The 27,979-nt window shown below is 40.8% G+C and overlaps 1 protein-coding gene across 1 annotated transcript in view; it reads left to right on the top strand.

The window, feature by feature from the left end:
* Positions 1-27,979, top strand: part of LOC145411622 (glutamate receptor 1-like) — an 863,839-nt gene that overhangs the window by 793,666 nt on the left and 42,194 nt on the right. Inside the window, exons 10-11 of the mRNA XM_080281630.1 lie at positions 23,254-23,364; positions 23,568-23,679. Of these exons, the coding sequence (XP_080137756.1) occupies positions 23,254-23,364; positions 23,568-23,679 (223 nt within the window). The remainder of the gene's footprint in view (positions 1-23,253; positions 23,365-23,567; positions 23,680-27,979) is intronic.

Raw genomic sequence — 27,979 nt, 5'->3', positions numbered from 1 at the left:
CAATTTCTCTCCATTTATTCCTGTCACGCACAGCCACTCTTCCTTGCTCAACAGACATCCCTCTCGCATGCAGCGCTCTCTTCACACTGTCCATCCATCCTATTTGTGGTCTCTCTCTCAGCCTTACACCTCTCACATCAGATCTAGTTATCTTTTTCACCAATCGCTCATTATCCATTCTCTCCATATGCCCAAACAATCTCAACAATCTCGGACCAAAAACGGGGAAAAATTTTATTGCATAAAACAATCCAAAAGGACACATAAATCAAGGAAAAGCAAAAAAAAAAAAAAGTACTCCTTATAGGAGAAATAAATGCAGGATGGCCGTCCATCGTGTTTCTAGCCCAGTTTCCCAAGCTGTAAGCTACGTTTTCCCACCCAGCAGGGCGGGATGAGCGAGAACGGGGGAGGAGAATGGAGGAATCCCCGTTCTCAATATCCTTCTCCACTGGCTCGTATTCCTCCCCAGAAGAGTCGTCCAGGTCTTCCTCTTCTATAGAATCACTAAATGAAGGGACAGAGGGTCCATGTGACAGTGTCAACCACCTCCTCCAGCCCAATGAGGCGGAAAAATGGCATGACTTCCTCTACATTCTAATGCTGTGACAGACAGTGGCACACTGATGTTACCCAGCCATGCAGAACCAAACTCAGTGCTACAAGTGCTTGTGCACAATGTTGCCAATATATTAAGCTACTCCTTTGCAAAAAGTTAGCTAGATTGAAGCAGTCAGGGACGTCCTACAGTGCTCGAATTGTGCAGTTGGCACCATCACGTCACTGCGATTACTCGAGACGTTTTGTACCGTCGGCTTCATGCCGAGGGCGGGATTGTACGGGTTAATGAGGCTTTGATGAGATTGTGGTCGGAGGATCCAAGCTGTGGCAGTACTTCTATCCTGTACTGACCTGAATTATTTGTCAGGCATTGGTCCAAGATATAGGCATCTTGGTCAGGAGTATCTGGTATTCTGGCTTGTTGTTTTCCCAGTTGCCTGAGATTAATCTATTTTGCAAACAGCTCTCATTCTAGACCAGTTTCGTCAGTCCTGGCAGAATGCAATAACCATTCTACATTATGGACATTAAAATCATCCAATATAGTAAGTTCAGAATCATGGATGAGGTTAAGGTTAGTCAACTGTTTGGATATGGAGTCAAATATGCCGGGTTCTGAAGAAGCACTGGGGGAGAGATGAACTACAGATACATTTGGTAATATTTAGATAATTTAGTTTATATGGGAAATAAGCAAAATTAGCTGAAGTTCAAAATAGGTTCAACAGCAAAATCAGATTTGATTTAACAACAGGTGCCACCCTTGTTACAGAAGTTTGTGAGGAGATGGTAACCAGGAAAACTAAATTGGAATATGTCAGTAGAGGGAGAGATTTGGGTTTCTGTGAGGAACAGGGCTAGAAGGGGCTATGGATTGCAGGAGAAGGTGATTGGAATTCAGGTTGGTACTAAGGCCATAGATATTAGTGAAATATAAGTCCAAACCTGCTTGTCTCCACTGAAGAGTATGAAGAGTGTTTGCAACAGACACTTAGCACAGTCACTTGATTGTGACCTGGAGGATCCTTTGCTACCAGCCCTACCCTGCCAGTGGAGGCAATCCGAGATACAACCGGATTTGCTGATAATGTTGTGACCATTGCTAAAGGGGGATGGAAATAGAAGGTGTGATAATGTAATGTGCATGTAGTGTAGTATACAATGTTGGAGGTGGAGGTACTATGGGAGTATAGTGGCCTATTCTCTGTATTGATGAAAATGCTGAAAATGTTCAGTAAAGGGAGATGGTCAGGAACAGGTCCTGAGGGCTGGTGAAATGAGAGGTTCAGCTCTCCCCATCATCAGCTTGCCATCCAGCTTGGGAGTACTGCCCTGTTCAACTGGTGCTACAGTCTAATCCTTGTTAACACTCAGGTTATTTTGATTGATAGCTGAAATTAAATATTATCTTATCCAAATCATCATCTTTGAACATACTTGGGGTTTCATATTCTCGGGATATATCTTTGAAAGATCATATTACCTGTCCTTGGAAAATCTGCTTCCAAGAGATTAAGTGTGCTAAGCCAACTCCTTCCCGACTTGATTCATGCACAGTTGTTGACTTTATACTCGGGTTTTATTCGCCCCTATGTAAAGTGCAACTCATGTGTGGGGAGGCTCCCCACTTACAGCTCTTGTCGACGAGGTGGAGTCAAAGGCTTTTCGTCTCATTAACTCTCCTCCTCTTACTGGCTCCCTTCAACCCCTGTCTCTTCTCTGCACTGTTGCATCTTTATCTCTTTTCGTCCTCTGTTTTAATGGTCACCGCTGCTCTGGATATCTGCTTTCATCTCACCATCATTTTTGCAGGGCGTAGCACTCGTCTAGCAACAAACTCTCATTCCTTATCTGTTCAACTTTCTAATGCAAAAGATAACCGTTACAGTCCTTCACGTATACAACAGGTCAGCTACTGCCTATGAACACCAGTCTTTTAAACGCAGTCCGTCCAGGCATTTCCAAATAAACAGATCTTGAATTTGGCTTTGCTATCTTGTTTTTGTTTTTTCTTGAAGGGAACAATCTTGTGGGTTTCTGGCCTTTGATTCCTTCTTCCTTGCATAAAAATCTATATACCATCACAGTTGCATGACTTACTCAGACGGAAGAAATTGCCCGGCTTTAGATGAAACAATATTAGAGTTGTTTCTACTGTGAGAGGGTTACACACATTTCTTTAGCTGAATGTGTGTTATTTTTGTTCCTTTATTGATCGTTTAATTTATGTATTGAAAATACTTCTTTAGCTTAAGTTACACATCAGACTGCTCGTTTATAATCTGTGTGTGTGTGTGTGTGTGTGTGTGTGTGTGTGTGTGTGTGTGTGTGTGTGTGTGTGTGTGTGTGTGTGTGTGTGTGTGTGTGTGTGTGTGTGAGTCGTGTTCTTTTTTTACATATCACTCACTGTTCTTGTCTTATTAAACAGCTGTTTAATTTTCACTACTTATCCAGTAAGACTTTTTTTTTTTTTTTTTTTTATAGCCTATCGACCATTGAGGCCGGAGCCTCTGGTCATTAAGGCAAAATATATACATGTATATACATTTACACACACACACACACATATATATATATATATATATATATATATATATATATATATATATATATATATATATCCGGAGCCCCTGGTCATTAAGGCAAAATATATACATGTATATACATTTACACATATATACATTATATATATATATATATATATATATATATATATATATATATATATATATATATATATATATATATATACATATATATATATATATATATATATATATATATATATATATATATATATATATATATATATATATATATATATATATATATATATATATATATATATATATATATATATATATATATATATATATATATATATTACTTATAAACTAAAATGCCTAACCTAAAGACCCTAAAACTAATCACCTAACAGACAAATTCCTAACCTATACTAAATCCTAAGAGACAAATAACTAGACCTACACTAATGGTAAAAAAGCCTCGACGAAGAGAACACCATCGACTGCAGATATGAAATGCCTTACTACATTACATACCTGCACTCATCACCTGGTGACTGTCAGTCGAGGCACAACCTAATATAGGAGACATCAATATATGAAAGGGAACCAGACGAGTCAGGAACATTTCCATATACGTCATCTGTCGGCCCTAATTAGAATAACTTAAGCAAGATGGTATAATGTATTTACAAAATTTTTTACAAAAAGTGAAGAACCTCGCCCAGCAGACCACCATCGACTGCAAGTGCCCAATACCTTTCTGTATTGCACACTTGCACTCATCAGCTGGTGACTGTTAGTCGAGGAACGGGGTTTAATGTAGGGGACATCAATATTAGAAATAGATCAGTAGGTGGAGGAAGTATTTCAAATACGTCAACTGTCAACCCTAATTAACAGTACAATACACACATATTTACAGTTGATAAAAACCATAACCATACAGTAAAAAAGTCACATCACTCTGATCAGTCCGGTCTCTCTCAAGAAAGCCATCAATTTATCAGTCATAACGATGTCCTCATCATCCAGGATGGAGGAAAGGGTGAAGGGGACATCTGCTGAGCCGCAATAATTTATAAGTGAAGCACGTTCACGAATAAATCGCTGACAGCGTAGGATGATATGACTGATAGATAACACCGCATTACAGATGTCACAGTGCGGTGGGAAGCGTCTTTCCATATATGGTTTCATGTGAGTTAAAATGGTGGCATTGAGCCGTAGTCGTGCCAACACTTTTTCTTTTAGGCGACTGGGACGGTTGGCAGTGTCCCAGTCGCCCAGTTATGGCTTCCAGGTTGGAATATTTAGTCTGGTCCACTGACCTTGCCACAGAAGATTTATTGATTTCTTTCCGAGAGAGAGAGACTCGACCATAGATCACGAGGAACGTCCCAAGTCTCCTCGAGCTCTACAGCCGACTTTGCAAGTAAGTCAGCCTGCTCATTGCCGTAGATACGACAATGACCAGGCACCCAGATCAGCGTGAATGACTTGTTGCATGAATGCAACTTATTAACGATGCGGCCCTGGATCTCGTGAGAGTCTGTAGTGCAAGATGCAATTGCCTGAAGGGCTGATTTTGAATCTGAAAATATGACAAATGAGTCATGCCTAGAATTGAGAGCATAGTCTATGGCTTTGTCAATAGCAAAAAGTTCTGAAGTAAACACAGATGTATGAGTTGGCAATCGATACCTGAGGGCACATTCAGTCAACCACACACTTGCACCCACACATTCACTCGACTTGGAGCTGTCGGTGTACAAGTGGTGGGACCCCAAGTGACGAATGATTATGTTATGAAACAAGTGGTGGACCTCCGCTTCCGGCGCCTTGGCCTTTGGTGCTGGGAGCCATGTAACATCAACTGTAAAGCCAGGTGGCTCCCAAAGCGCTATATTTTTTAACACCAACTTGTCACAGTCACTGGGGTCCACACCAAGCTCCTCAGTCAGTAAGTGGAGGCGAACGGTAAGTGGCCGACGCACCCCCCGCAGAAGGTGGTGGTATTGACGCAGGGGGGTACAGGCCACATTGCCGATATTACTTTTCCTAAATGTCCTTACGCCATAGGACAAGGCCAGGTGGTCACAGCGAATACAGAGGGAAGGTACATTCGCCTCCACTTCCATACGAGCCACACGGGTACACCGGATGGCTCCAAGACACATTCGCAAACATTTATTCTGTAGCACATCCAATCCTTTCGGCATGGCATCGGATGCCGAGCCATATACCTGTACGCCATAGTCTAGCTTCGATCAAATAAGGGACTTATATACCATTAATAAAGATTTTCTGTCGGCACCCCAGGTAGTACCCGCTAGATACTTGAGGACATTTAACGGTTTATCACAACGAGCAAGCAAAGTATTAACGTGAAGATTAAAATTCATTCTACGATCAAAATGAATTCCTAAAAATTTTACAGAATTTTGAAAAGGTACCGCTTGATTATCCAAAGTTAAGCACAAATTAGGTACGTTACGATTAGTGAAGACTACAGTGGCACACTTACGGATGGAAAACTTAAATCCCTACTGCAAGGCCCATAGGTGGACGGAGTCAAGGGCTGCTTGAATCCGCCCAGCCGAAAATTGTGCATTACGGGAAGAGTGCCATATTGCACAATCGTCAGCGTAGAGCGAGTATTTCAGATTCCTCGGGATGGGAGCTGATGACAGAATATCATTGATCATAATACTAAATAAAGTAGGACTAAGCACACTTCCCTGTGGCACCCCATTTTCCTGGATAAATATATCCGATGTTACATTACGGGGCAATTTGACAGAGAAAGTCCTGTCCCTTAAGAAATTTGAAATAAAAATAGGCAAATTTCCTCTTAAACCATAAGCAGAGAGCTTCATTAGTATATCGTGTTGCCATGTCATGTCATAGGCTTTATGGATGTCCAAGAACACCCTTATCATAAATTTTTTATTGGCAAATGCCTTTGCAATACAATGCTCCAAATTCATTAAATGATCTAGTGAACTTCTGTATTGACGGAAGCCACATTGTTGATCATTTAACAAATTATTCGACTCCAAAACAAAAAGAAGCCTATTGTTTACCATACGTTCCATTTTTTTTTTTTTTTAAATAACAGAACGGAGGAAGGAAAAACAAATGGGGAAAAAAAAAAAAATCCATACACCAGATTACTGGTGTCCTCTATTCATAAAATATCTGTAACAGTTAGACTTGAACAGTTGTGGGTTGAAATTTGGAGGAAAACAACTCTGGGGAAGCGAGTTCCAGAGAGATGCAGTTCGGGGAATGAAAGAATTCTGATAGGCAGAAGTTCTGCAATATGGTTGAGTGACATTCCAGTCATGAGCGCTACCAGATGCCCGTGTAGCATGAGGGAAGGCATGGAGAGGTGGCACCATGGACGCAACTTCGTCTGAGCATTTGCCAAAAAAATATCTGTAAAATAATGCAAGAGAGGCAACATTTCTTCTTACTTGCAGAGGAGGTAGTTTATATGTAATGGCAGGGTTGTTAATGATTCTAACAGCTTTATTCTGAATTTTGTCTAGTTGTCTTAATGCAACCTCTCCACAACCATTCCACAAGGGTGAGCAATATTCAAGCTGAGAGCGCACATGACTCTTATAAATTATAGCTAACTGCTCATCGGCGAAGAAGTTACGGACTCTGTACATAGACAAGAAGTCAACACAATAGGACGAAATGAAGTGGGATTCATAAGACGACCAGCCTCTTTGGGTATCGGTATGACGTGCACAAAGTGCCATGAGTTTGGGAACGTTCCAGACGCCCAAATCTCATTGTACAATGCTAACATCTTAATCAGGTTGTCCTGATTAAGATGCTGGATCATACCATACGTGATGGTATCTGGTCCAGGGCTGGTGTCTTTACAGGATTTAAGGGCAAGGAGCAGTTCATCTAGCATAAACTCTTAGTTGTACGGGGAGTCTACGTCTTCTGTGGCAAAGTCTAATATCTGTAGCTCAGCCATGCGTTTATGATGTTGAAAACGCGGATCATAATTGGCTGAGCTACTTACACGAGAAAAACTCCTGGCGAGGATGTTAGCAATGTCCACGGGCTCGTCATAGATGTTATTATTTACCTGAAGGGTGGTGATCGGGAAATATGGGCCTTTATTATTTAATTTTCTTTTAGTGGACCAGACTTTACGTAATGGTGTTGTACTACTCACCGTGGATACAAAGGACCGCCAGGAGTCACGTTTGGCCCTTCTTATTATTCTCCTTGCCTTAGCTCATGCCTTTTTGTATGCAATAAAGTTTTCCTCAGTGGGCTGACTATCAATAATCCTGTATCTCCTATTGCGTTTTCTTAATGCTTGTCGGCAATCTGGCGTCCACCAATGTGCTCTATGCTTCGCATGAACTGTAGAAGTCTTGGGAATAGCAGCCTCAGCTGCGTGTAATATGGAAGTAGTTATATTTTCGACCTTAACATCTATGGTCTCCCCAGATAAATCTAAATTGGCGATCCTTGAGAAGGATCCCCAATCTGCTTTCTTATAGTTAAATTTTGGAGGTGGAGGGTCCGAAACGATGTCGCGTGTATAAGAAAGACAGATGGGTAAATGATCACTTCCCAAGGAGTCGTCGTAAGGATCCCATGAGAGATCTTGATGTATACCAGGGGAGGCCAAAGATAAGTCAATGGCCGAAAAGTTACCAGTACGATCATCTACACGAGTCGCTCTACCATCGTTCAGAAGACAGAGGTTGGACTGTAGTATTAGGTCAGCTACTTGCTCCCCACAACCATCAATCCTCAAGCTACCCCATTGATAGTGATGGGTGTTAAAATTGCCCAGCACTAACTTATTTCCAGGCAGACGTTCAAAGAGTGAATATAAAGCATCACTATCAATGAGGCCATGTGGAGGACAGTACAGAGAGCAAATAGACAGATACATGTTATTAAATTTTACTCTGCACGCGACCGCTTCCGGAGTAGAATTTAGAATCACTTCCGTTTGTGGGTGTGATTTGCCTGTGTATATAGCTACTCCGTGACCTTCATATCTTCTATACGAATGGTAGTGTTTTAACTGTGGAGGATCAGGATGATCCTCCAGGCGCGTCTCCTGTAAACAATCAACGTCTGGCCTGTGTATAGAAAGCAAGATTGCTATATTGTGTAACTTATTCCCAATACCTCTACAATTCCACTGTAGTATAGTGAATGCGGCAGTTTAAGATTTACGAGGGGGGCCAGTGTGTTTAGTTTTTTTATGCCCCCCGCGACCAGGCGAGTGGCTACCGGGAGACCTTTCCCGGTGCTTGCTGACGGAAACCTCCATATTGTCATCAATAACAAGGCTCCCAATTTCCACCGAGGAAGAGCTATCCTTCCTCTCTCTCGCTGGACTAGGAGCAGGGAGGACATGAGGACGTGGCTTTGAAAGGGTAGTGAAGTTATGTTTTACAGTCTTGTCAGGCTTTGATTTAGGCTTGACTGACTGAGAAGCAGCAGTGGCCTGTGAGTATGATGAAGCTTTAGGGAGGTCAGTTAGAGAGCTGGATCGTACAGGAGGCTCAGAGGTGGAGGTGGAGGTAGAGTGAGTGGCCTGATTAACAAGCACGAGATCAGTCTGCATCTCCACAGTCCACATCAAAGGGCGGGACATCACCGCTGAAGCATAGGACCTATTCGGTGTTGGAGTTGCATGCAACTCCTTCACCTTTTTCCTTGCTTCGTAGAAAGAGATGCCTCAGTCGCCTTCACCGCACAGACCTCTTTCTCCTCCTTCCACTTGGGAAAATCCCCAGAGGAAGTGAAGTGAGGACCCTTGCAGTGGAAGCAGCTGACAGCCTCTGATGTGCAATGTTCAGCATCATGACCTTGCGTTGTGCACTTGCCACAGACTGATTGGGAAGCCCGACAAGACTTTTCATGATGTCCATATAACTGACATCGTAAACAACGAAGTGGGTTAGGGATGTATGTCCTTACGTTAACAATTTCATACCCCACTTTGATATGGGTTGGGAGAGTCACTTTGCCGAAAGTCAATATAACCGTGCCGTTTTCGTCCTCCTGCCCTCGGAAAATCTCGTGATGAAACGGGCTTCAATTACATCTTCATGAGCAAGTTCACGTATGATGTCGTCCTCTTCCATGACCATGAGGTCCCTGCAAGTGATGACTCCCTTGCAGGAATTCATGGGGTGAGGGTTCGTCGGCACAACATCATAGCAATGGAATTTGCTCAACTTCATCAAATCCTTAACCTGGGACGAGTTTGCAGTCTTTACTAGGAGATCTCCGCTAGCAAGTTTTTTCACCTGTTCTACCTCTCCCTCACATCCATCAATCACCTTCTTGATAATGAAGGGATTGAGGCTGGACAGGGGAGTAGAACCAACCGCGTGCAGCAAAACAAAACTAGCATTTTTGACGTCAATGTCTAGCGGAGGGCGTATCCTGGGCCGTTTAGTCTGAGGGCAGTCTGTCCGTGTGACTGTCGCATTGTCGTCAGGACCACCTTCCTCCCTGAAGGGGGATGAGGCAGCAGTGGCGTCTGCCATAGTGACCACTTCCCCTTAAAAGGGGGAAGTGGGAAGAGGGAGAAAAAACAATCAAGGGACAAAAAACCCAGGGCAACACACCTATGGCTAAGATTGCCCTCTCAAACCACTCCAGGGAGGCCCGACCGTGTTGCTTCACGCCCCAGAGCGATCAGTGGGGGGGACCCTCCGTGGGCGAGTAAGCAAAGGTAATCTTAGTAAACAGATATAGACACTTACTATATCTCTAGCAAGGGTAGGGAGGAATATGAGTACTAGCTAACCTAACTTTTATTAACGCTGTGTACAAAACTAATGCCGAAGAGGCAGCCCTGAAAACTAGAGGAGAGCCAGAAAAACACGTCTAAACTCTCTGCGACCATGCATAAAAGTCGGTAAGAATGATGCTGATAACGAAAAGACTGGGAACTTTGCATTCTCCTTATGAATTCCACTCATATCCTACACCACCAAATTTTTCAGTTTTCTCAAAAATCTCATCCGTATGATGTGTTTTCTTTCATGTGAGGTTAATCTTATAATAAAGGAAAGAGCAGACTGAAAAATACTTAACCGGGTTAAAGCTCCTTGCGAATAATTTCTTATTACTTTGTCAATAAAATTTTCAGTCACGCTTCCTCTGGATGGTTTAGTGTAGAGAGCAGAAAATGTGTTTTCTCCTTATTAAATTAACTCATACTCTGCACTACCTCCAGGCACACTGCTTTTTCATAAAGAAGCATCATGCATCGTGTTATAAATTCTCGGAAGTGATTGTTGTTGAAGGGCAAGAGAGCAGGAATTCGTTACAATCACCCAACTTACCCTGCACTCCCCAACAGGGCCGGATTAACCATGAGGCACTTGAGGCACTGGCCTCAGGCCCCCAGACTCTAAGGGGTCCCCAGATTCAAAGGATAAAAATAATTAGCTATATATGCCATCAAATTTTGATGATATCATTGAAGAATTTTCTAGAAAGAAAGCTAGAAAAGTGTTTAAGTTACCAATAGTTGTGGACATTGATTTCTGAATAAACAATAGTAACAAGCAATTTATTTATTTTTTGTTCTTGTTATTTACATATACATTTAGGGTTAGTTGAATTTTGATGATATCATTGAAGAATTTTCTAGAAAGAAAGAAAAGTGTTTAAGTTACCAAAAGTTGTGGACTTTCATTTTTTAATAAACAACAGTAACAAGCAATTTATTTATTTTTTGTTCTTGTCGCTTACTGTACATATACATTCAGGGGTGGGGGCCCCCAAGCTGATCTGTGCTTCAGGTCCCTATTAAGCTTAATCCGGCCCTGCTCCCCAAAGGAACTTTATTTTCCCCTCATAAATCTCATTCATATGTACCAGCTTGCATAATACTTATTTTGCTGATTTTTAAAAAGCGTCTGTGTGAGAAAGCTCCGAAGGTTTTGGAAGTTGTTCAACGGAAGAAGAGCGTCACAGTAGGGAAGGAATTAATGAAGGTTCTGACTAACCCGCTTCAGTTCAGAAAATCTCTTGAACTGAATAAAATCATCTAGTAAATAACGACAAGGAGCACAGAGAGAATGCTACATCCACTCCTTGCTATCGGCCTGTGGCCGAACTTTTGACCTAGCTCTGACCTTGACCTTTAACAGACTGTTCTTGAACAGGAAATACTTCATTCTTGCATGACCGTGAACAGCTCCACTACTTTTGGTTCAAACTGGATAAACAGCGTTTTCAATTGATCTTTCCTTGTGACCTTGACTTTTGTCCCATTGATTTCAAAACAGTTGAATTTAATATACGTATGGCTTTAAATCGTTCCACCAATATTGATCCAAGGTGAGTAAAAGCTTTTTAGTCAAACTGCCGAAAGTTTTAAATTGCTCTGTGACCTTAAATACCGTTGACTGCTGTCAAAATTAAAATACATCACCATTTGCTCACCTTCTACCCTTCATCTAAGTTTTGTCTAATCTGGACCAAACCTGTGAAAGTTGACCAGTTTCCGACCTATTACTTTTGACCGTTTGAGGGTAATATCTACCTTGCTTCCGCTCTGTGAAAAGGCTGGGTGATTGGTTTTGCTATTTTAGAGTTAGAGGGGTCTAAGAAAGAAGAAGAAAAAGAAGAAAGAAAGACAAGAATATCTAGAATCGGATTCTTTGTTGACTGTGTTCAAGTAATAGTGTTATGTTTTAACGACCTATTTTACGGGATGTTTTAGGTATAGAAAGGCTTGAGGAATAAAAGTAAATGCTTGAAATAATAATAACAATAATAATAATGGCAACAATAATAATAATGCTCTGCACGTGGAGGTTACTAGGGATTATATTTGTTATGGCTCATGAGTGCTTCGGAACCATCCGTACAAGAGTGTTTACGAACACTTAGAGACAGCAGTAGTAAAATATAAAGTCGTCATCGTACTGAATGAGTTAAATTTTTTTATTTTTGAAATCTTCATATCAATGATGTATTGATTCACTGTTTAAGGCTTGCTGAAAACACATAGCACATATATATATCATCATCACCATCAGCCGTTTGAGTATGTACAGCAGGACCGGCCTATCCCGACCGAAGTCGGAACGATACAGCCAATGTATCTCTACCAAGTGGTTTAGGCTGTCTGGTAGAGATTGTATGAAGAGTGAGAAGTGCTTGTAAGTGTAATTGTAGTGTTGGAGTGGCTTTGGATGTGTGTGCAGTTTGTGAACCAAGTGTAATCGGCCCACGCAAGCCGACTGGATGCAAGCATACTTTATAGTAAGCGACACTGGTTCAACCACAGCACCCCTTGTGTCCGCCAATGCAATACGTGGCCGGGTGATCACTCTCACAGTTTATTACCCTGGTGGGGCGCGAACCCTGGTTCAGCCGTGTACGAAGCGCACACTTTACCCCTGTACCACAGAGGCTCCATATATATATATATATATATATATATATATATATATATATGTGTGTGTGTGTGTGTGTGTGTGTGTGTGTGTGTGTGTGTGTGTTAATTCTTATAAATGTTTAATTATTCATCCTCTGTCATCCCACTATAAACACCCGCCAACAAACATTTCCAGTGTTATTCTGGTAATTATTCATCTCGAACTTAGAGTCTAAGGTAGTGTGTAGTAATAATAAAATAAGAATACTCTATATAAGTAATTAATTAACTCTTCGTTTTCCTTTAGACAGAATGACATGGGAAGTCCTTATTATAAGATTAGTCTCTGTAACTATCATTCCTATCGAACATTACAAACGAAGACAAAGAAGCATACCTTTAACAGAAAACATGTTTTATATAATTATGCAGTAATGTAGACAGACTCGATGAACAGTGTGGTACCATGCAAACAACATAGAGCTTTTGCACTTTGAGAATAAGTCGAACGCATAATCATTGACTATTGATATTGTGACGTGAGCAACTCTCCAAACCCTCCCACCCCTTGCTAACATCTTTGTTACTCACAGTTACCAGACATGTGGGGTCTGGCTGCTGCTTCGTGACTATTTGCCGTCTACCAATGCTCCGAGCAGTGGGTAATGCGGAACTTTCCTTGATGTTGAGTTGCGGAAGAATATTCTGCCCCACATTTTGTATGACTTGTGGAGATATTTGGCAACTCACTCTGAATAGTAAACAGCTCATATGAACTTCCATGAATGAATAGGACGAACTCATTCAAGGGTTGTCTAAAATTATTTTCTTTATTATTCATCACTAGCTGTGTTTATTATATATATATATATATATATATATATATATATATATATATATATATATATATATATATATATATATATATATAAATATAAATATATATATATATATATATATATATATATATATATATATATATATATATATATATATATATATATATATATATATATATATATATAGTACTATATGGACTGCTTGATACTTTAAGAATATGACGTATTCTTAAAGTATCAAGCAGTCCCTTATTCATAACTCATGCTACTATTGCTGTTGTCTGTATATTTTAATATTTGTGACATTTCTGGAGAACATTACACCAAGTCGCATGAATGTTTATGTATCCAAGTGGTGTTGATGTTGATATCAAATTTGCCATTTTTTGATTAAAAAATTATTTCATGAATGTATAGATTGATAGGGGTATAAATAATTAACGTGAGATTCGATGTCACTCGAAAGGACCATGCGGTGAAAACTGGTTCATATAAAGCAGTGGTCTCCAATCCTGGGGGGCGCGCCCCCCTAGGGGGGGGCGAAGGGTTGACAAAGAGGGTAATTATATCAGAAAACAATGAATTATGATGGAATTCAGTAATTTCTAAATATGGAGAAAATATTTCAGATATGAATAAGAAATCTAGTTATCTGAATGTATGAACAATTTCAAAGATTAAGGATTATGAAACTTATATATTTATGTGAATCAGGGTTCAGTTCTGTTGCTGTTCTCAAAACAAAATATCGTTCTTGCTTAGCAATAGAAAAAGAACTACGGGTCTCAGTTTCATCATATCCTCCAAGATTTGAGAAACTCTGCGCAGAGAAATAAGTGCAACCATCACACAAGTGAAGGTAAGTGTATATTTTATTCTATGATATTTATTGACATGTGCCAACTATGCCAGTAAAATACAGTATTTGAGGAACGGGGGCGCAGAGAACGTGTCATTCAGTGAGGGGGGGGCGAGAATCAGAAAAGGTTGGAAACCACTGATATAAAGGGTTCATATGCCATTCAACTTTCACCGTATTTCCTGATCCATGTTGATACTGTCATACAAGTGTAATATTGTGAGTCATGCCTATTCATTGCATTTTTGCCACTGATAGACAATACAGACATTAGTCACGGAAACACGCCCTTAAGTAAAGATAACTGTTAGTGGCCATGAGTGACAGATTAGTTTGCTAATATTTCAGGGGAGTGATAATGTAACGTCAGACAGTCTGTCAGCGGTACTGTTCTTATACTCTTTCTCAACCTAAGAATACAAATGTTCTTGTTATAGACACATTTTACTATATAATAAACATAGCTCGTGATGAATGATAAAGGAAATAACATTTGGCAACTGTGTGATCCACTAGCTACTTCAGTGGGTTCGGACTGTTCTTTCATGGAGGTTCGTATGAGCTGTTTACCAGAGTGAGTTGCCAGATATCTCCACAAGCCATACAAAATGTGGGGCAGAATATTCTTCCGCAACTGCTTTTTAAAGTAAGAAGTTCCCGTATATTAAAATAAATTATATGTAGGTAGCAAATGTGATTAAAAATGTTTGGCCGTATTGAAGGGTTGCTCAGCCTATCACCTGTCCATATTTTATTCTTATTTATAATTTTAAACTCTACTTCCTGCCTTCTTGATGCTTATTATAACTAAGGATAAAGCTAAAAAAAGATGTCGCACGGAAAGGGATACTTATTGAATAGGCAAGAAAAATAATGAAGAGGAAAAAAAATGAAGAGAAAAGCAAGATGAAAGTCTCGGGAGGAGGAGGAGAAGGAGGAGAAAGAATGGATGGAAAGTGAAAATGATGAAGGGAAAGGACGAAGCATAGAGGGAAGGAAGACAGTAGCTGATGAGAGAGAGGGACATGAGAAGAGAAATTATGGAACAGGTAGAAGACATGGAAGAAGAAGAAGAAGAAGAAAAAAAAAAAAAAGAAGAAGAGAGAGAGAGAGAGAGAGAGAGAGAGAGAGAGAGAGAGAGGAGGGGGGGAATAGGGATGATGTTGATGGCAGGAGTTGGGCTACATTTTTTCTTTTTTTATGTGTCCGACTCTGGGCAAAGGCTTCAGGGCCTATATCTCGGGGGTAGTAGCCTATCCCAAGGCCCAGTAGTCCTCCTGCACCTCCACATGTCACCACTTTCGGCGCTAACACCCACCGTCCAAATTGAATACATGCTAGGGCTGTCTCATACAGGACCTGTGTAGTGGTATTAGCGGGGGTATTATTATGACATGTCGGCGGGTCATCTGGTAGATCAGCAAAGTCTGCTTGTTATGAAATTCAAATCCTTAAACTGTTCCCTGCCCCAGCCGGGATTCGAGCCTGGGTCCATCAGACTGCAGGCCGCCTCTCTACCGATTCAGCCAGAAAGAGAGAGAGAGAGAGAGAGAGAGAGAGAGAGAGAGAGAGAGAGAGAGAGAGAGAGAGAGATGATGATGGAAGGATTTGAGGTAATGTACGTACGTGTGTGTGTGTGTGTGTGTGTGTGTGTGTGTGTGTGTGTGTGTGTGTGAGAGAGAGAGAGAGAGAGAGAGAGAGAGAGAGGTGGTTAGGTTGTAGCAGGGCTGCTTTTTCCTTTAAGCTCTTCCACACAATCTGTGGGCACCCGTGACGTCTGAGCACACTACTCGTCTATTCCGAAGCATGGTAGCTAAACACGCTATAAACTGTGAAGGTGAAATAGGGATGGCGTCTATCCGATCATTTTCCACTCATTTTCCGTCGCCATGCTCGAACATCAGAGATGCCCATTGATCGTATGTAAGGGCCTTTACACACCGTATTATTCACGGTTTTACCCCCAGCTGGTTCGAAGCCACGGTATTGAAGCGTGAAACTGTACTGACTCCTTAGATGTCATTATTCACACTAAGAACGCCGTTTACCCCCTCCAAAGCTGTCCTTCATCACAGCTCCCTGCTCACCCACCCACCTCCAGACTTCACTTATATATTGTCCTTTACTTACTTTTAGAGCTCAGTCATCCACTTCCATCTGTCTTTGGAGTTCAGTCATTCATACATATCCACGTATCGCTTGGCCTTCTGCATTTCCATCCATCTATCCTTACAGCTCATTCACTTATATAAATGCATTTCACTTTAGTGCTGAACCCATTCAATCATACATATCCACCTACTTCATTCAGTTCCTGTTGTCTTTTGCTTTTTTCTCCCTACCCTCAGGGGATTTTTGGATTAAGAGAGTTTTTTTTTTTTTTAATTGCTGGTTTTAGATAATGTCTGTAATAACTCATTCATTGCTACATATAATTACTACGTTGAAGAAAATCGTTTGACAATTCTTGGAATAAATTAGAAATGGACGTGGTCGGATACAAGGGGTTAAAATCTTGCCACCCACCTTCAAAGATTCTCTCTCTCTCTCTCTCTCTCTCTCTCTCTCTCTCTCTCACCACAAAACACACTCACCAACAAAGCCCTGCTAATTGTTCAAAAAATAGCTCATTCTCCCACATCTATCAATTGTAAACAGTGTGCTCACCAATTTTATTGTTAACTCATTCACCTACGAGTACACAGCTTGCCCTCCCACGTGTTTATCTTGCACTAAAGTCCACATATATTTTCATCTTCAGAACTTATTCACCTGCTTTATTTTACACAAGTACTCGGTTTCTGAGCCTCTTACAAGTGTGTGTGTGTGTGTGTGTGTGTGTGTGTGTGTGTGTGTGTGTGTGTGTGTTGTTACGGAACAGAGAAAGATAACGTACACTTTAAGTGAGAATGCTAAGAGTCACTACTGTCCCGTAAAGTTCCAGGTTCAAAACAAAAGAGTTAGGTAAAATTACAAGTTAAAGTTTAATGCACAAACTAACAACAAAACATTCAGAACTCATAAGGATAATGTAATGGCAAATAAACAGATTAAATATATGGTTAACTGCAATAGCCTCTATTAACACGAAATTAGCAAGAGTAAATTTATCTAAGTCAGCCCTGATAAAATGAGAAATACACCGGGTAATGTTCAGTTAATGCAAGATAAATTATTACAGATACAAACTATTATAAAAAATGACTGACACAAAACCCAACATTAATCAAAAACCTCACTAGGCCTAAGAATTAACCTTATGCTACACAGTACAAGAAAAAATACAACAGTTATACTCAAATTACACACAGCTGCTAGATGTTTGGAGATTTCTTGAGCACTCACAATAATAATATCTGTACAGGGGAGGACAGAGATGTGAACAAAATGAGGAGCAGATCTAAGTGGCAATGATGCAGAGACTGAGCTCATTATATAGGGGCCAGGAGAGCTTGATACAACTTGTAAGAAGGACGCGCAAATGAAGCTATGGGGACAAAGAGTTGACAATCCCGCTTTGAATAACAGAGAGAACGACTTACTCTACTATAACGGTAGAAGGGGGGGACTGAGGCAGAACACGCTCGTGATCAAACATGCAGCAACTGTGCGTTAAAATTACACAAAGGATGATGAAATCATAGGCTATGTAACACCTCCCCACAAAGAAAAAAGAAATTTACAAAGGAAATTTCTTATTACTCTAAAACAATCTGTATATGGCATTACAGAACATGCAAAAGTCTTTCCTAGTGTTACAAAACATGAGATCTCCCTAGCACGTTCAGTCATAGGTACTTGCCAGTATCCCTTTAACAAATCAAACTTACTTATGTACCTAGCCTTTCCGATCTTGTCTATGCAATCTTCCACACGAGGGAGAGGGTAAGTGTCTGTTTTGGTTATCTGATTAACACGTCTGTAGTCGATGCAAAGCCGCTGTGACCCACCTGGCTTAGGGACTAGAGTGACAGGAGAACTCCACTCGCTCTGACAGGGCTCAATCATCTTGTGGTCCAACAGGTAGCCAAGCTCCTTCTGGATGAGAGGAACTTTCACTGGGTTCACACGGTAAGGAGGCAATTTAATTGGCTTTGCGTCTCCAACATCGACATCATGCATCAACACAGTGGTTCTTCCTGGAGTAGCACGGAACACTTGCGGGTACTCCTGCAGTAATGCCGAAAACTCCTGCCTTTCCTTGGGAGGTAGATGAGAAAGCTTAGTCTGGAGATCATTCATGATATCAGGATTCTTCCCCAAACTATCACTCAGGCTCATGCTGCATGGGAGAACTTCACTTGTAGACTCGGGTGGAACAGCTACAGTGCAGACTGGATTATTTTCGTCCTGCCTGTGATATAACTTTAGCATGTTGATGTGACATAGTTGCTTGCTCTTTCTACGATCTGGTGTGGCGATGACATAGTTGACATCACTGAGTTTCTTCTCCACGAAACAAGGGCCACTAAACTTGGCTTGAAGAGGTTGCCCATGAACTGGTAGCAGAATCAAAACCTGATCTCCTGGCTGAAAGTGGCGTAACCTGGACTTCTTATCATACCAAGTCTTCATCTTCTCCTGAGCAGCTCCTAAATTCTCTCTCGCCAGCTGTAAAGCAGTGGACAGCCGTTCTTTGAACTTCATCACATACTCCAGCAGGTTGACGTCATCTTCCTCCGACAGCCAGCATTCCTTGAGTAACTTAAGGGGTCCTCTTACTTCATGGCCAAACAGTAGTTCAAAAGGTGAGAAGCCCAGTGATTCATTTGGAGATTCTCTTGCAGCAAACACAACGAATGGAAGATCTTTATCCCAGTCTTTCTGATGTTCCAAACAGTATTTCTTGAGCATCGATTTGAGTGTTTGATGATATCTCTCCAACGCTCCTTGGGTCTGGGGATGGTAAGCTGAAGACGTGATCTGGGTGATGCCCAACTCTTTCAGAGACTGCTTGAAGACGTTTGACATGAAATTACTTCCCCGGTCTGACTGTACCTCCTTGGGCAGACCAAACTTTGTGAAGAACCCTAGCATTTCCTTAACCACGTTCTTTGCTGAGATATTTCTAAGTGGAATGGCTTCAGGATAACGAGTAGCCATATCAATCAGGGTCAACACATAAGAAAATCCTGAAGAAGTCTTAGGAAGAGGGCCCACAATATCCACCAACACACGGGTGAAAGGCGCCTCAAAAGGAGGAATGGGAACTAGACGTGCAACCTTTTCGGTCTGATTACACTTCCCCACAACTTGACAGGTGTGACAAGACTTACAATACCAGGAAACATCCCTGAAGATACCTGGCCAGTAGAAGTGTTTCAAAATGTGTGCCACAGTCTTCCTCACTCCAAGGTGTCCTGCCAAACTGGAATCATGAGCCACTCTAATGATATCCTGCCTACAAACACGAGGGATGACAACTTGATGTACAACCTCCCATTCACAGTCGGCTGATGCTGTTGGGGGTCTCCACTTCCTCATAAGTACTCCTGACTTTACATAATAACAAGTAGAAGCACCGGCTGACTCTTCTTCACTGTAAGCAGAGTTAGCTAGACCTTTCAACTCAGGGTCAGCAACCTGCAACTCAACCAACTCTTGACGAGACAAATTATCAACACTACGGGGTACTGCCTCATCTGGTGAGTGGTCCAAATTAGCAAGAAAAGTGTCAGCTAAGATAACATCATCATCATCATTATCCTCTAAATCACCAGTAACTTTAGACTTAGCCCTAGTGACAGCACATGCAGGGAACACATCAGGGACATCACAATCCTGGGACACAGCCACTGGCTCACTAGACAACTGAGGAGCTGGACACACTTGACTTCCACCAATATCATTTCCAAGTAAGAAAGTTACACCTGACGTTGGGAGTGTCTCAACCAACCCAACCATAACGGAACCATTAACAAAACCAGACTCTAAATTCACTCTGCACAGAGGGACAGAGAAGTAATTATTCCCTACACCTTGTAAGATTACAGTTTCATCAGAGGAATTAACATTAGAGCCTAGAACACTGGTCAGCATAAGGGCTTGGCAAGCACCTGTATCACGATATATTTTAACTGATTTCCTGTCATTACTGTCCAGAGGACTGACAAAACCATCAGACAGGAAATTAGCACATGAACTCTTGAGAGTGTCACCCACGTTACTGCTCAAAAGAGGAGCTCCATCATGAGAATTTAAGTTACCCCTCAAAGCAGGTTCAGTTAACTCAGTTAAAGAATTCTGGGAACTCTCAAGAGTGGACACTAGACCAATTGACTGAATATTTAAAGACTCCTTTTTGTTCACATCACGCTGTCTCCTGAAACATCTCTCCGTAGTATGACCAAGCTTACTACAATAAGTACATTTACTTTTCTGAAATCTAGAGGTGAAGCTGGTATTTACTTCCTGAGAAACATCATCTTTATTCTCTTTCCTGTTACCTGTACTCTGAGTAGAGGCAACGTACTTACTCTCAGCTTTCCCTTTTTCTCTAGAATATCTCTTGTGAGTGAGAACATACTCATCAGCTAAAACTGCAGCATCAGACAAATTATCTATTCTTTTCTCATCAAGATATAGGCTTACATCTTTATAAATAAACCTTTTGAAGTCCTCCAGCAAAATCATCTGCTTAAATTTGTCAAAATCAGAATCCACATTCTTAGAATTTAACCACTGCTCTAACAGATCTTCTTTGATTTTTGCATACTCAACATGGGATTGCTTATCTTGCTTATAAGTTGTCCTAAATTTTACTCTATAGGCTTCAGGAACAAGCTCATAGGCCTTAAGAATCAAGCTCTTAACTACATCATAATTATCAGATTGATCCTGAGGCAAAGATGCATAAGTTACTTGAGCTTTACCGGTGAGAACAGTTTGAAGGAGTACTGGCCAATACTCCTTGGGCCAACTAAAACCTGTAGCTACCCTCTCAAACAACTGAAAATACTTTGTTAAATCAGATTCATTAAAAGGAGGGACAAGTTTAAAATTTTTAGCCACATCAAAATCATCAGAGCTAGATGATCCAGTTCCACATTGTTTCATGCGATACTCATGGTCTGCCTGAATCCTAGCAAGTTCAACTTGTGCGTGAAACTCAGCCTCCTTAGCACGGGTCTCCTGCAGGGCTAGCTGTAACTTAGCTAATTCAATCTGCGTTTGCTCATTTGGAGGAGTTACATTAAACAAGCTTTCATTAATCATGGCAACAATTTGATCTTTAGACTGATGAGAGCGAACAACAAATCCCAATTGTTGAGCAACAATCTTAAGTTCATTCTTTGTTCTGTTTTCTATATCACACACTGTTTGCACATTTGACAAAAAATCTTTGGCTTCATCAAGTGTAGTAATAGTAGACATAATTAATAAGTAACAGTCACAAAATATCAAGCAATATCCTTATGATAATATCCCGAATATCCTGATAAGAGGTCGCCAAATTTATGTTACGGAACAGAGAAAGATAACGTACACTTTAAGTGAGAATGCTAAGAGTCACTACTGTCCCGTAAAGTTCCAGGTTCAAAACAAAAGAGTTAGGTAAAATTACAAGTTAAAGTTTAATGCACAAACTAACAACAAAACATTCAGAACTCATAAGGATAATGTAATGGCAAATAAACAGGTTAAATATATGGTTAACTGCAATAGCCTCTATTAACACGAAATTAGCAAGAGTAAATTTATCTAAGTCAGCCCTGATAAAATGAGAAATACACCGGGTAATGTTCAGTTAATGCAAGATAAATTATTACAGATACAAACTATTACAAAAAATGACTGACACAAAACCCAACATTAATTAAAAACCTCACTAGGCCTAAGAATTAACCTTATGCTACACAGTACAAGAAAAAATACAACAGTTATACTCAAATTACACACAGCTGCTAGATGTTTGGAGATTTCTTGAGCACTCACAATAATAATATCTGTACAGGGGAAGGACAGAGATGTGAACAAAATGAGGAGCAGATCTAAGTGGCAATGATGCAGAGACTGAGCTCATTATATAGGGGCCAGGAGAGCTTGATACAACTTGTAAGAAGGACGCGCAAATAAAGCTATGGGGACAAAGAGTTGACAATCCCGCTTTGAATAACAGAGAGAACGACTTACTCTACTATAACGGTAGAAGGGGGGGACTGAGGCAGAACACGCTCGTGATCAAACATGCAGCAACTGTGCGTTAAAATTACACAAAGGATGATGAAATCATAGGCTATGTAACAGTGTGTGTGTGTGTGTGTGTGTGTGTGTGTGTGAACAAAATAACTATTTTATTTATTCCTAACCAAATTTTGTGAAAGAGGTAAGATTCAGCCATGAGGTTAATATATTCTTTTGTATAATGACCGGGCGCAGGTCAAGGTCACAGGATAGATCAAATTCTGACGCAACAGGATCAGTTTACGTTTATTGTCCGAACATCACCACACTTAGTCGATGGTTTGAGTGTCAGCCTAGAAGAAGTACCTTGATTCAGAAAACAGTAAGTCAAATGACGAAGGTCACAGAGCACGTGTTAAATCGGACGTGCTTTTCTGTGTATGAAGAAAATAACTGCAACAATGTTGATCTAACTTGAAGCCAATATAATGAAAGTGTTGATGATTTGTCATAGGGTTGACGGCTCCTAAAAAGAAGGACTAAACCACTAGAATGAGATAAGGATAGTAAAGAAGGCTCTTCCCCACCCTCCAAACACTCTAGCTGAAGCCGGCAATGAAAATGTCGGAAGGAACACCACGCATAACAGAAGAACTTGCGTGGACATTTTATTGGAAAGTGTAAAAGGAGAAAAGAGACAATCATAGGAATGGGGGTGATGAAGTGGAGGAGTAAAAGAAGGAAACATGTAGACCGGAAAGAAATAATGGCTGAAGGAGGACGAACAGAACTGACTGGAGAGAGGAGGGGGATTGTGAGGAGAGAGAAAGGGAAAAGGGACTGGAGAGGGAGAGATAGAATTGTTTAGGGAGGAGAGAAGAGGGAGAAGTTTCCAATCTTGTCTACTTCGAAAACTTAATATTCCCTTATTTGTTTCAGATCGGAAGGTGGAGTGACTCCCGAGGACTGGAAACAATGGCGGTCAAATACACGAGTCACATGACTGACCGGGTGATGACTAATAGGTCCTACATCGTTACATCGATACTGGTATGTTTGTGTCCTACCTCCCTTCACACACACACACACACACACACACACACACACACACACACACACTCTCTCTCTCTCTCTCTCTCTCTCTCATTATTCTAAACAAAGAATTTTAGCTGTGGTAAGCCAGTTGAAAATAATGCTATGTGGACTCAATACATTATGTGTTGATGAATCGGGCGTGATTTCTGTGTTCACAGGAGAAGCCGTTCTTGATGATGAGGCAGGACGGTAACTACACTGGCAGTGATCGTTACGAGGGATACGCTAAGGATCTTGCTGACCTCCTGGCATCCTTCCTTGGAATTAACTGTGAGTTTTCGATTTTTAGGTGTTTTATTGGAGACTGACAAGATGTTTATGTGATAGAAGTAGAAGGTATTACTCATCTGGTACTTCTGGAGATATCTGGGAATTATTTTAGGAGGGCTACGCAAAGGACCTCGATGACTTCTTCGTCTCCTTGCTCAATATTATCTGTGAGTATTCATATTTTTGCTTTTGTTGGAAGACTTATTATTAAGATAGTACTTTTAGTGGCTCTTTAGTAAACTTCTGGGAAGGATTGTTACGAGGGCTACGCTAAGCACCTCATTAACCTCTTGACCGCTTTCCTCTAAACGGACTGTAAGTACTTGATTTGTGTGTTTTTGTTGGATATAAATAATTATGCAATAATACAGCATTGGAGATTATTAATATGCCAGTTCAGGGATTACATGCCTCAATATTTAACCTGCTTTGGTAACGTGACAGTTTCCAGCTCCTCTACAGCCGGGAATTTTTCAGCGATTTTCTTCTACACGCCCACCCTAGCTGCCCTCTTGTACTTCTTCAATATCTGTTCGGCCATCAGTGATTGTTTGCAGTCAGTCTTGGGGTGGTCGCTGAGTGACAAATTGGAAGCACACACACACACACACACACACACACACACACACACACACACACACACACACGCACGCACGCACGCACGCACGCACGCACGCACGCACACACACACACACACACACACACACACACACACACACACACACACACACACACACACACACACACACACACACACACACACACACACACACACACACACACACACACACACACTTTGTGATAATGAGCTTAGTAACTAGAAAACTTCACCCACAATCAGTAGCGACTTTTGCCAGTACACGCTAGCGACTGTCAGTACTTGACCACAACTCTTTACCAGCATACTTCCTTGCCCCCTTCCCTCCTGTCAGGGTTGGGGAGTATCAAGTTAAAAGGTGTCTCAAGTCTCTAAAAAACAAACACTTAAACACACCAACTGATCCACAAGTTAAGCCGTACAAGGAATTTATGCTTGATCTAGCCACATCTCTGACCTCCATAATAAATGCCTCACTTAGACAAGGTAAATTCAACAAAGCATGGAAGAAAGCGTATGTAATTCAATTTCCAAAACTACCAAATCCAGAATCCCTTGACAGACTACATCCAGTGGATATAATTCACATAGTCTTCTTTGCGAATTGTTTATGTTTGACTAAGCCTACACTCTCATCACAGAATCAGTAGATTCTCAGCAATCTGTAAATATGAAGTCCTCCTCTATAGCACTTTGTCTTGTTAGTTTCCTGGACTCCTTTTATCGCAATCAGGAACAACGAAAAACATCAGTAGTATTGACATTTGTGGACTTCACCAAAGCATTCGACCTGGTCAGCCACAACACAATCATTAAGAAGGAGGTGAACTTGGGACTGTGAGGGAGCCAGGTAACGTGGTTGAATGTCTTCAGGTGGAGTTTTTAATGCCAGGTAACGTGGTTGAATGTCTTCAGGTTTGGAAGCGAGTTCCAAAGAGATGCAGTACGGGGCAAGAAAGAATTCTGATAGGCAGAAGTTCTGCAATATGGCTGAGTGACATTCCAGTCATGAGCGCTACCAGATGCCATTGTAGCACGAGGGAAGGCATGGAGAGGTGGCACCATGGACGCAACTTCATCTGAGCATTTGTCATAAAAATATCTGTAGAATAATGCAAGGGAGGCAACATCCCTTCTTACTTGTAGTGGAGATAGTTTAATTGTAATGGCAGGGTTGTTAATAATGCTAAGAGCCTTCTTCTGAATTTTGTCTGGTTGTTTTAATGCAACCTCTCCACATCCATTCCACAAGGGTGAGGAATATTCAAGCTGAGAGCGCACATGACTCTTATAAATTACAGCTAACTGCTCCTCAGTGAAGAAGTTTCGGACTCTGTACATTAATCCAAGTTTCTTTGAGGCGGTTTTAGCAAGTGATCTAACATGAGAGGTCCAGCTGAGGGCATTGTTAAGTGAGACGCACAGAATTTCAATACTTTCGGAGATGGGAATATTAGTAGTATTGAAGGTAATATACCAATCTGGCATTATCTGTCTATTAGTTATTTGTATATATTTAGTTTTACTAGCATTAAATGAGACAAGGTTGTTTTGTCCCCATTCACTGATCGTAGATTGGTCTTGATTTATGGAGATGGCTGTACTGAGTTGAGAGGTAAAGACATTAGACTTTGTAACTGGGTGTTTGAGTGTGAATGAACTATGTGGTGTTGAGTCATCTGTATATGAGTGGATGGGATTGTGAGTGACAGATAAGAGATCATTAATATGAACCAGGAACAGGGTTTTTGCCAGAACTGACCTCTGCAGCACGCCGGCGTTAATTGAGTGGGAATTGGAATATACATCATCTACTTTTACTCTTATTTTCCTGTCACTGAGATATTAGGCGATCAAAGGAACAAAAAATGTTAGTCCATAACAAGGGAGTTTGGACAGCAGGGATCGGTGCCATACTCTATTGAAAGCTTTAGTAAATACCAAGGGCTACTGCATGAGTTTCCCCATATAGGTCAATTGATTGATGGATGGTATGAGTTAGGAGGTTATGTCAATGGTGGATCTTTCGTGGCGAAAACCATATTGTCTATCACTAATTAAGTTGTTGGATTCAAGATGTTTAACGATGTGCTTATTTATTAAAGTTTCAAATACCTTACCAAGAGATGTGACTGCTATTGGTCTGTAATCAGAAGGGCTAGAGGAACTTCCTTTCTTCGGAATTGGGTGGATATTGGCTTCTATCCATGAATTTGGGAATGGAGAAGAACATATGCATAGTCTGAATATTTTAGCTAGAACAGAGGCAAGTTCAGGGGAACACTTTTTCAAAACAATTGGCGGAATTCCATCTGGGCCTGGAGCTTTACTGGTGGGTAAATTATCTAGGATAGATTTTACGTATCTTGTCTGTATTTTAAATGGAGCAATTTCGGGAGAGTCAGGTTCTAGTACTGGGATGTTCTGGCTGGCATCGTCTGTGGTAGAATTTCTGGCAAATATACTGGCAAAAATATCTGCTTTCGCACTTGGGTCATTTGTAATGCTGCCATCAGAAGATTTTAGTGGGGGAATGGATGATGATTTGTTAAAGTTATTATTGAAAGAATTAAGAGTTGACCAGAGTATTCTGTTGTCATTAGGGTTGTTAAGCAGTTTTGATGCTTGCTTTTGAAGAAAGTTTGATTTAGATAGATTTAATACAGCTTTTGCATGATTTCTAGCGATTTTAATTGAGAGAGTGATTCAGATGTTTTTTTTATTTTAAGTAAGAGTTATATGCTAATGACTTTTGGGCTTTTGCTCTGGCACAGTTGCCATCAAACCATTTTGGAGAGTTCGATCTTTTAGTGAACTGTTGACTTGGTATGAATAAATCCATACCAGCTAGTATTAAGTCGCAAATGTGGGACTAGGTAGAATTGGGATCACTAGAGAAGAAAGACTGCCATGGAATGTCAATAAGATAATTTCTAAATCCATCCCAGTTTGCCCTATCAAAGTGCCATCGGGTCACCCTGACAAGTTCAGAACGGGGAGGTGAGGGGGGGTTAACTAAAGAAGCTTTGATGAAATTGTGGTCAGAGGATCCAAGTGGTGACAGTACCTCTATCCTGTAATGATCTGGATTATTTGTCAAGAAAATCCAAGATATGGACATTATGGTCAGGATTATCAGGTAATCTGGTTGGTTGCTTTACCAGCTGGGTGAGATTAAACGATTCTGTAAACAGCTCGCACTCTAGACCAGCGTCATCAGTCCTGGCAGAATGCAATAACCATTCAACATTATGTATGTTAAAATCACCCAAAATGGTAATTTCAGTGCTAAGGGAAGGTTAAGGTTAGTCAACTGTGTAGATATGTAATCAAATGCACTGGGTTCCAAAGAAGCATTGGGGGAACGATAGACTATGCAGATATATTTGGTAATATTTTGACAATTTAGTTTATACAATGAGTAATCAAAACTTGATGAAGTGAGGTTTATAATTGTGTCAACCGCATATTGGGATTTGATATAACAACAGGTGCCACCCTTGTTACGGAAGTTTGTAAGGAGATGGTAACCGGGAAAACAAAATGGGGATATATCAGTAGAGGGTGAGATTTGTTGTTCTGTGAGGAAAAGGGCCAGAGGGGATATGGATTGAAGGAAAAATGAACTGAGTTTAAATTTGTGCTAAGGCCGCGTATGTTGGTGAAGAATAAGGCCACACTTTCACATCTCCGCTGATGAGC

This window comes from Coenobita brevimanus, chromosome 90 (genome assembly GCF_032717465.1).
Source record: "Coenobita brevimanus isolate Jiangsu-jjx chromosome 90, ASM3271746v2, whole genome shotgun sequence".
Classification (NCBI taxonomy): domain Eukaryota; kingdom Metazoa; phylum Arthropoda; class Malacostraca; order Decapoda; family Coenobitidae; genus Coenobita; species Coenobita brevimanus.
This window is presented reverse-complemented; position numbering and strand designations above follow the sequence as displayed.